The 10,108-nt window shown below is 45.3% G+C and overlaps 1 protein-coding gene across 1 annotated transcript; it reads right to left on the bottom strand.

Annotated features, from left to right (window-relative positions):
• Positions 1-685: 685 nt before the first annotated feature.
• CRYBA1 (crystallin beta A1) lies at positions 686-9,782 on the bottom strand. Its single transcript, XM_023183873.1, has 7 exons — positions 9,668-9,782; positions 7,640-7,810; positions 6,335-6,399; positions 4,913-5,031; positions 3,006-3,147; positions 1,403-1,545; positions 686-984 (listed from the first exon to the last, which is right to left on the bottom strand). Exons 1-7 carry the CDS (start codon positions 9,780-9,782, stop codon positions 837-839), a joined length of 903 nt encoding a protein of 300 aa, XP_023039641.1. The 3' UTR covers positions 686-836.
• Between the last annotated feature and the right edge of the window lie 326 nt (positions 9,783-10,108).

Genomic DNA, 10,108 nt, shown 5'->3' with positions numbered 1-10,108 from the left:
TGGCCTGGTAAGTGACTTGCAAGGACACAAAGAGAATGTGGAGCTTTATGGAAGCTTAACTAAAAATTCTCATCCAGGCAGGCGCAGTGGCTCAACACCTGTAATCCCAGCACTTTTGGGAGGCCACAGTAGGTGGACCACTTGAGCCCAAGAGTTCAAGACCAGCCTGGGCAACATAGACCTCATCTCTATAAAAAGTACAAAAATTAGCCAGGCACAGTGGCAGGCGCCTGTAGTCCAAACTACTCAGGAGGCTGAGGCAGGAGGATCACTTGAGCCCAGGAGATCGACACTGTAGTTAAGCCAGATCGCACCACTGCACTCCAGCCTGGGTGACAGTGAGACCCTGTCTCAACAACAAAAATTGTCACCCACAGGCCAGGCGTGGTGGCTCACACCTGTAATCCCAGCACTTTGGGAGGCCGAGGCGGGAGAATCACCTGAGGTCGGGAGTTTGAGACCAACAGTAATTAGCTGGGTGTGGTGGTGCATGCCTGTAATCCCAGCTACTCGGGAGGCTGAGACAGAATCTCTTGAACCCGGGAGGCGGAGGTTGTGGTGAGCCGAGATAGCACCATTGCACTCCAACCTGGGCAACAAGAGTGAAACTCCATCTCAGAAAAAAAATTCTCATCCACATAGGTGTGATTTGTGTGAAGCATGGTAGTTAATTCAGTCTACAAAGTTTTTTTTTTTTTTTTTTAAATGACGTTTATTGTGGATTTCAGCAGCTAACATTTGAAAGCAATGTCTGTGAGCAGAACATAAAACTCATTCTAGAGTGCTTAGCAAGGTCTCATGCTTGAGGAATTATCGTACTTGGAGCTTTTAATCAGCTACTGTTGGATTCGGCGAATCGATTGGATCTGGGAAGTCTGGGCATGAGATCCCCACTCTCTCCAATGTTTATAGTCTCCTCCGTGATGGTCACATTCCAAGATATACTGATACCCACGATATCCAGGATATTGGTAGCAAACCCAGCTGGGAAATTCAAAGTACATTTCATTATTAAAACTAATTAGGAATCTGGTTAACACCCCAAAATCTGAGCCTCTTTCCTCAACTTAATGGTATGGGATGCTTTTAGTCTTAGAAAAACATATCCATCCTAAATGTGTCAGGCACTATTTGTAAGCATAATACGGCTACAGCTAGTTGATTAGCCTTAATCATCAAAAGAGGTATAAGTAGTCAACATAAATTCTTCCATAGAGGCATGTCTGGGGGAGATAAATCTGCAACCTTAAGTGGTAGTTGGTATAAAGAACTTGTGATTCAAAATTATGTATAACTAGAATGTGACATCTATACCAATACATATGAAATCTGATTAAAACAAGCATTGATGCAACTTCAGGAGTTACTCTGAAGTGTATTCCAACCCTGTTTTTGTACTTACGCGCCACTTTGTATCTTCATGGAGCCGACTTCGTTGTTGAGCCAACCCATGGCTTGCAAGGAGGGGTAGTCGTCAGAGATCTCCCACTGGCGTCCAATAAAGTTTTCCTTCTCAAAGATGGTCATCTTAGACTCCTTATGATTCTGTAATTCAGAAATCGTTTTAAAATGTTCAGTACTAGTGCTATGGCTATCATTCACGTTTTTCAAAATTGAAACACTTTTTTGGATTACACAAGGAAGCACATGATACTTTATTTTAAAAAGATTAAGGCAACAGATATGTGAGAAAAAAGTTACCCATAATTTTGTTTATTCAATTTAAATACCATAACATTTGGAATAATTCAATTTAAATACCATAACATTTGGAATAACAAATAACTGATATACTATTTTGGAACAATGAAGAGGATTTGACAGTGGGAAAAAGTACTAACAAAATGCAGCCAACCAAGGGATGAATACTCACTAATGTGAAAAAAGATCTCACAAATTAATACAAAAAGTAAGCCCAAATATGTATGTGTGTGCTTGCGTGTGTATGTGTGTTGTTGGAAATAACCTGTATGTCCAGTAGGGGACATGAATACCACACAGGCATTAAAAAGGCAGAGACCAACCTGTATGAACTTCAAAAATGGACAAAACTGTTTGATGATAGAAAGTGGTAGGGGAGCAATTGAGTGGAAAGGGACACCAGGGAACTATGATGGAATGTTCTTTATATGGTTAGGGTGTTAGTAACATGGATCTATATATTTTTCAAAACTCATGAGAATATGCACTTAGGATCTGTGCATTTTACTGTATGTCAGTTATACCTTAGGGTGGAAAAATGAAATGTTTTTAAAAGACAAATAATTTCCAGATAGGGAACTATTTGTTTTGGTTAGAGCTATTTCGGTTAACTTCTCCATCAGTTGAATTTTGGCAAGACTTTGAACCAAGGTGAGATTATTAACCAAAATCACAAGAAACTCACATATAGACTGAATATTTGGAAAGGTTCTAGCCCAACCTAACTCCTAATACAGGGATCATTTTTCAACACACCCCTGAAGATCATCCTGCTTTCTGCTTGAACTCTTTCCAAAGACCAGAAACATCCCAGCCTGATGCATTATTGAGTAATACTTAAGTGTTCAGAACAAGAAGATGATTATCAATCAATGTAGATAGATAATGGAAGACTTGCCTGTTTTTTAGTCATTCCCACTTACTGAAAGGTTACTTCAGCATTTCCCTGTTTCTGCAGTAAAATGTTGCACAGATTGAAATTTAACTGGCCAAGGATTTGCTTTTTACTACAGGGTAAAGACTTTCACTCATTTACTAGTGTTTCACAAGTTTACTGGGCTCTTGAGTATCCACTTATTGCCACCTGTAAGACCCTTAGTTTTAACTTAAGGGAAATACCACCTGGTGGAGAAAAATCAAATAGCAGGCTTAGAGGAGAAAGTGATGTTTTCTCCTTTTTTTACTTTTGTCTTTTTTCCTGCCACATTCAGCATAACTGATGAGAAATAGCATGAACGTCAGTCTGTCCACACCCTCTTGTCCCATCCCTCATATGCACAGAAGTGGAAATTTCAGAGACTCACAGCTGAACAGATGGGGCGGAAGGACATGAGACGCTCAATGTGGTAGGCATTACTCCCACTCCAGGCATCCCAGCGAGGGTATTCTCCTCTCTCCAGGATAAACTGTTGCCCACAGAAGCTGGTATGCTCATAACCAATCCAGCTGCCAAAGACATGTAGTGTTTGTTTATGGTGTTCAAAGCCTATATGGCCTTGGGGAGAAGGCATCTTTCGTTTTAGATAAGTTAATAGTAGGGTAAAATATCAAGCCAATCCCAGTAGAGCTGTACAAAGTAATTTATCACAAGAGGTGAGGAATGAGTTGGCAGGTATACTAAGCAGGTTTATAAATGTAATATTTGTTTTGGGATTATCACTGAAAAGTTCTGTCTACTTCACTGGTCTGAGTGAAGTGTATTAGCAAAGCCAATCTAAAATTGTATTTCCTGGCTGGGTGGGGTGGCTCACTGTAGTCTCAACACTTCAGGAGGCCAAGGCAAGCAGATCGCTTGAGCCCATGAGTTGGAGACCAGCCTGGGAAACATGGCAAAACCCCATCTACGAAACTCAAAAATTAGCCAGGCGTGGTGACACACTACTGCAGTCCCAGTTATTCAGGGGGCTGAGGGTTGAGCCTTGGAGGTGGAGGCTGCAGTAAGCCATGATTGTGCCACTGGCACTCCAGCCTGGGCAACAGAGTAACACTTTGTCTCAAAAAAAAAAAAAAAAAAAAAAAAAAATTTTTTTTTTTTTTCTCTTTCTCCATACCTGGTTCAGGATCTGGTGACTGACTATTGCAAGCTTGTCCAACCTGTGGCCCAAGGGCTGCATGCAACTCAGGACAGCTTTGAATGCAGCCCAACACAAGTTTGTAAACTTTCTCAAAACATTTTGAGTTTTTGTTGTTGTTGTTGTTAGCTCATCAGCTATCGTTATTGTATTTTATATGTGGCCCAAGACAATTCTTTCAGTGTGGCCTAGGGAAGCCAAAAGATTAGACACCCCTGGACTATTGCTTTGGCTCAAGCCAAACCTGTTGACTTATTCTTAAGAAAGCACAGGGATGAACAAGCAACTGATGGATTACTAGTCTCTTTTTTCCTGTGACTTGCAAGTTCTTTCTCCTAGTGCCCCATACTTATACTTAAAACTTGAAACACTCAGTTCAGTTTTTCACAATTGGGTCTCAGTGATGACACCTTAAAGTGTTACTTCTTTCAAAGGACTGAAGAGCTTAATTTTGGTGGCAAGCAACTTGTGGAAGCCTGTCCACATGCAAGGCCAGTTCTGCCTAGTCAAGGGTGAGTCTTTTCCTTAGGTGTTTTCAGGCTAATGATAAAGGCCTCAACTACTCTGCCAAGAGTCAGAGGACAAAAATGAGAGGGTCTCCCTTACCAAGATTAACCATCAACAAGAAACTGCCTGAAAGATGAATCAGGAGCTAATATGTCTCTGGAGTCATGGGGTTGAGGTGTTTTTTTTTTTTTTCATAAAGAAATTAGCTAACAGTGTCTGCTCTGGGACATGCAGGAGGAGAGTTAGCCATAGAGGCAGCCACTTGACACCTTCTTCTTTACCAATTTTCTGCAGGCAAGAAAAACTCAAGGGTCTTGTGGCTGTTCTGAGGGCACCCTAGGTAGCAGCCTGTGAACTCCAGAAGCAAAAATTTGATTACTGCCACTGCCCCACCCCATTGTATGTATTTCTTTATCCAGCCGCTGAAATCTAGTACCAGGCCACTAAGAACCTCGTGTTCCTTCTAGCTTTGGCTTACTAAATTATGCATGTAGTGATTTCTTTCAAGGCCTCTCTCTGAGAAATGACTAGAGCCTAGGGGGACATCCTTCTTCCCCTATCCCCACTCTATGGTCCCATGTCTGAAGGGACTTGAAATGAGGGACTGTGGTTCTGCAGAGGTCCATACTCACGCGCCACATTCCACTTTGAGGGACCGGACATTATCAAAACTGCGCTCAGAGACATTTGGACAGGAGCTGGTGAACTCCATCCTCTTGCCCTGAAAGTTCTCCTGATCATAGATGGTTATCTGAAATGAGATTGAATGGCACAAGAGAGCTAGAACCTGGTACATCAGGAAAAACAGAGGCCCAGGTCAACAGCTTAACTTGTGTCTGACTCTGTGCTTTCTGTTACCTACCAGCTGTAGCCTGGGATGCCTCATGAGATCTCTTCCAGTGTAGACAGGGCAGGAAGGGGTCTGAATTAACGCCACTGGTTGGTGTTCATTTGTCCAGAGTAGGGATGATGTGGAGGGAGGATTGGTTTATTGTAGAAATGGTCTGCCAGGGATAATAGCTAGACCAATGGACAGGCCAAGGACTTATGGGCTCCCATTCCACCACAGTTCCTTCATAAGCATGGCCCAGAGGCCAGGATTCTGGGAGTCCCAGAGTTCCTTACAGATTCTTAGCTTCTCCAGCCACACCCCCATAGAAACCTAGGGTGTAAAGGAGAGTTATGGTTGGCCGGGCGCGGTGGCTCAAGCCTGTAATCCCAGCACTTTGGGAGGCCGAGACGGGTGGATCACGAGGTCGGGAGATCGAGACCATCCTGGCTAACACGGTGAAACCCCGTCTCTACTAAAAAAAAAAAAAAAAAAAATACAAAAAACTAGCCGGGCGAGGTGGCGGGCGCCTGTAGTCCCAGCTACTTGGGAGGCTGAGGCAGGAGAATGGCATAAACCCGGGAGGCGGAGCTTGCAGTGAGCTGAGATCCGGCCACTGCCCTCCAGCCCAGGCAACAGAGCGAGACTCCGTCTCAAAAAAAAAAGGAGAGTTATGGTCAACCTTTTTGCACTTTGAACTAAAACCTGGCTTGTGGACCTGGCCAGAGGACCACTCCCAAAGCTGTGAGTTGGCCTCAGAGTTGACCCAATGAGAAGAATGGGGAGTGCTGGAGAGAGGCCAGTGAGAGGCCTGAGGATCAGCCGCTTCGGCCAATGGTTAAAGCCAGCCTCAGGCTGGGAGGCTGAGTCCTGTAATTGATTTGGGATCTAGTAGTAAATCTCTTTATGGGCCCTCATTTTCTCCATGGATATAATCATTGCTGGGCTGCTGTATTTTAAGGTGACTTTAGTGGGAAGGAGAGAGGAGTTAGGAAACTAGGTATCATCTCCCACCCATCATTGGCGTCCAGAGTCATCCTTCCTTTGTCCAACAGGATATCCTGAGAGATCCTTCCTTTGACAGCACTGGAGCTTGTGTGGACCTTTCCCCTACAAACTGGGTTTTTTCTGGTCAGTCACTGCTTCATGGATGAGCACAGGCTTGGGGCCTGCTCTGTGCAGCATCTCACCCCTGCCCTGTTGGATGTGATGGGGGTGGGCTTACCTTCCATGGCCCCAGGGACCCCTGCGTAGGGTTGGTCTGAGCCATCTTCGTGGTTGGAAGGGTTTCTGGAAGACAGAGCACACATGAATGAGGTGGCCTCTGGGGAGGAGGGTGAGGTGAGGGAATGCCTCAAAAGGTAAAGGAGACTTCAAGTCTGCAAGACAGACTTTGGTTGGAATTCTGGCTCTGCCGCTCACTAGCTGTGCCTCGGGATTTTTTGTTGTTGTTGTTCCTGTTTTGAGACAGGGTCTTGCTCTGTCATCCAGGCTAGAGTGCAGTGGCACAATCTCACTTCACTGCAACCTCTGCCTCCTAGGCTCAGGCGATCCTCCTGCCTCAGCTTCCCATGTAGCTGGGACTACAGGCATGCACCACCATGCCCGGCTAGTTTTTGTATTTTTAGTAGAGATGGGGGTTTCACCATGTTCGCCAGGCTGGTCTCGAACTCCGAACACCCACCTCGGCGTCCCAAAGTGGTGGGATTACAGGCGTGAGCCACCGCACCCAGACTGAGCCTCAGTTTTTCCATTGGTAAAGCTTCAACATGCAGAGTTATTGTAAGGATCAGAAACAATAGGCTGGGCATGGTGGTTCACGCCTGTAATCCCAGCACTTTGGGAGGCTGAGGCGGGTGGATTACCTGAGGTCAGGAGTTTGAGACCAGCCTGGCCGATGTGGTGAAACCCTGTCTCTACTAAAAATACAAAAATTAGCCGGGTATGATGGCACACGCCTGTAGTCCCAGCTACTCGGGAGGCTGAGGCAGGAGAATCACTTGAACCCAGGAGGTGGAGATTGCAGTGAGCTGAGATCTCGCCACTGCACTCCAACTTGGGCAACAGAGTGAGACTCCATCTCAAAAAAAAAAAAAAAAAAAAGGATCAGAAACAATAATGCAGGTAAAGCACTGACAAGCATTGTAACCCTGTCCTCTCATTTGCTTTCAGGTGACAGTATTGCCTCTGTCCGCAATATAAACTCTTTGGCAGCCACCTAGGCCAGACCCCTCATGTGACTAGCCAAACAGTCAGCCATGCCAGGATCCCAAGCCCCAAACTCCCTCGTAACCCTTCACAGTCTCATCCTTATCTGGCTCCTTTCGCTTTTCTTTCTTTCCTTTTTTAGACGGAGTATTTTTGTATTTTTAGTAGAGACGGGGTTTCACTATGTTAGTCAAGCTGGTCTGGAACTCCTGACCTCAGGTGATCCGCCCACCTCGGCCTCCCAAAGTGCTGGGATTACAGGTGTGAGCCACCGTGCCCGGCCATTCCTTTCTGCTTTTCTATCTCCTAGGTCCTACCCAACCTTGACCTTGCCTCCTCAGAGGCTTTCCTGCCTTCTCCAGCCCACAGCCACTTGCCTTCTTTCTTGATTTCTGGCACTCATCACAGTACCAATCTGTGTTCTGGTTGGATGTCCTGGTGAGCACCTCAATGGCAAGACCTGGGTCTTCTAGGGGATTGGTATAGCATCGTGCTGAGCACATGTGGGGATGAGGGATTGGGGGACATTGAAAAAGACTAATTGAAGGAAAGTGAAGAAGAAAAGAGTTACAATAGTTAACACTCAACAATGGCTATCTACATGTCCGGCTCTGTTTTAAATGCTTTACATGCATTCACACATTTAATCTTCACACAAAGCCTATGAATTAAGAATGGTCATTATCCCCATTTTACAAATGAGGATACTGAGGCTCATAGAGGTTAGGTAGACAGTAAAGATGGTAGGATGAGTTTGAAAAAAGGAACGACAGCGCAAGAAAGGAAGGAAAAGAGCGGGGAGGAAGGGAAGAAGGAAGACAGGCAGGTGTGTATTAGGTTTCTTGACTTAGGACAGATATTCATGGCCCTCCATCTGGCTGGTATCGGGCCCAGGAATGATGCGTGTAAACTCTGTAATACATCTTTCCATTCTGAATCTCTGAATAAGCAACATTTCCCAGGTCCTGCCCCCATACTTTCTCCCTGCTCATTTCTTGGGGGCTCATGCCCACCCCCCAGCCTTGGTTGCTAGGGCAGTGGTTATTGCTATATAAGTGACTCCTCTTGGGATGACAAGAGAAGGCTGCCTTCCACCAGAGTTCCCCAGTCTTCTCCAGCCACCCTAGAAGGCTCTACACACTAAGCAGGAGAACTGGGCCCTCTCCTGGGCATCTGCAGGGCAAGGAGAGGAAGGGCAAGGGCACCCTGAGGGCCTTACTCACCCAGCTCCTGCTGCACAGTCTGGGTCTCCATCTGGTGCCACTTGCTCTGTGGCCCCCCTCTTTATAGCCCTGCGGCCTCTGGCCTCTGGCCCTGTCAGCAGTCTGCTCTCCCTCTGCCTTTGTTCCCCCTGATCCCCAGAGCTTTGGTGGCTCAGCTTGCTGGGCAGGCATCCCTTGGGCCTTTGTTTAAACCAGGGATACAGAAATCCAGAGAGGCCCCTCTGTTGTGGGCATGGCTGGCTGCTGCAGGCCTTGGCTGCTCTAGTCTTTCTTAATCTTAGAGCAGCTAGGGGGTGAGGACAGAGGTCTCTGCCATGAGTATTTGTCTCTTGCCCTTCTCCAGGTTCCTCACACCACCTTAGGATCTTCCTAAGACCCTGGGAGACCCCATGTCATATCAAACACATCAAAATGTACCTCACTTCCATACAGGATATGCATTTCTTGTTGTATAAAAATGTGAAAGAATTATTATAATTCTGAACTCTATTGAGAAAAAATGGTTCGTTGCATTCTTGGGAATCTTTTTTATGCTGTATTTATATATAACTATGTAAGAGTTGACTTCAACTGTAGTTGACTAGCAGACATGAGTCTCTCTGTAGCTATTAAATATTCCTTTTACTTTTGTAATTTTCTTTTAAAATTTTGGAGCTATAACTTTTGGGGTTTTTAAAAAAGAATTAAACCATTTATTGAATAACTCCTATATATTAGACATGTGTTCAATGCTTTACTTGAAAGGTTTGAATTAAATACTTTTCCACAAGAAAAGAAAGAAATACTTTTCCACAGCCACCACAACAGTGCTATTTTCACCTCTGTTTTCCAGATGAACAAACTAAGACAGAGAACAATCAAGTGACTTGCCTAAGGTCACGATATTTATAATGGCAGAGCCCAGACTCAAACCCAGTTCTAACCAACACCAAAGTCACTGCCCTGCACTGGCCCTCCCTCAGGAGTAATGCATAAATGGCCCAAAAAAATTCCTGGAGAGGAAAGAGACCTCCCTGGTTAGAACTGCAATTCTGAATATAAACACTGAGCATATAATGGATGCAACTTTATCTGTTTCAAAAGGGGAAGGAGCCTAGAAATGAAGCAATTTTTCCTCCTCAAATTACCTTGATTGCCTGTCCCTTTGTCTTTAATGTTAATTCCTTTCACCATTCTGCTCCCAAACAGGCCAGGTCCCATGTCAGTTCCAGGAGGAAAGGGCTCTTTCAGCCTGCAGGCCATCGTTGGGCAGCAGTAGGAAGGGGAAGAAGGCAACCCTCTGAATACCTCCTCTGGACTTACCATCTAGATGTGAAGGGTTCACCTGCTCCGTCTCAGATTCCCAGGGGCCTTCCTGTGAAGTTGTCTAGGCAAGTGGTGATAGGGACCTAGATGTCCTTGCTTCTCCCCTCTAGCTCACCCAGGCCAGGGGTGAGAATTCCTGCCATCCACGCCTTCAAAACCAATTTTTTTTTTTTGTATTTTTGAGACAGAGTGTTGCTCTGTTGCCCAGGCTGTAGTGCAGTGGTGCGATCTTGGCTCACTGCAACGTCTGCCCCCCAGGTTCA

The sequence above is a fragment of the Piliocolobus tephrosceles genome, chromosome 16 (assembly GCF_002776525.5).
Source record: "Piliocolobus tephrosceles isolate RC106 chromosome 16, ASM277652v3, whole genome shotgun sequence".
Lineage (NCBI taxonomy): Eukaryota > Metazoa > Chordata > Mammalia > Primates > Cercopithecidae > Piliocolobus > Piliocolobus tephrosceles.
This window is presented reverse-complemented; position numbering and strand designations above follow the sequence as displayed.

Bases quoted from the DNA above. Each gene is read 5' to 3' on its own strand.
- CRYBA1 (XM_023183873.1), bottom strand. From the start codon at position 9,782: ATGGCCTGCAGGCTGAAAGAGCCCTTTCCTCCTGGAACTGACATGGGA. The intron at 1,546-3,005 runs GTGAGTCTCTGA...TCTGAATTACAG, and splicing joins TCCGCCCCATCTGTTCAGCT to AATCATAAGGAGTCTAAGAT. The intron at 985-1,402 runs GTAAGTACAAAA...TGAATTTCCCAG, and splicing joins ATGAAGATACAAAGTGGCGC to CTGGGTTTGCTACCAATATC.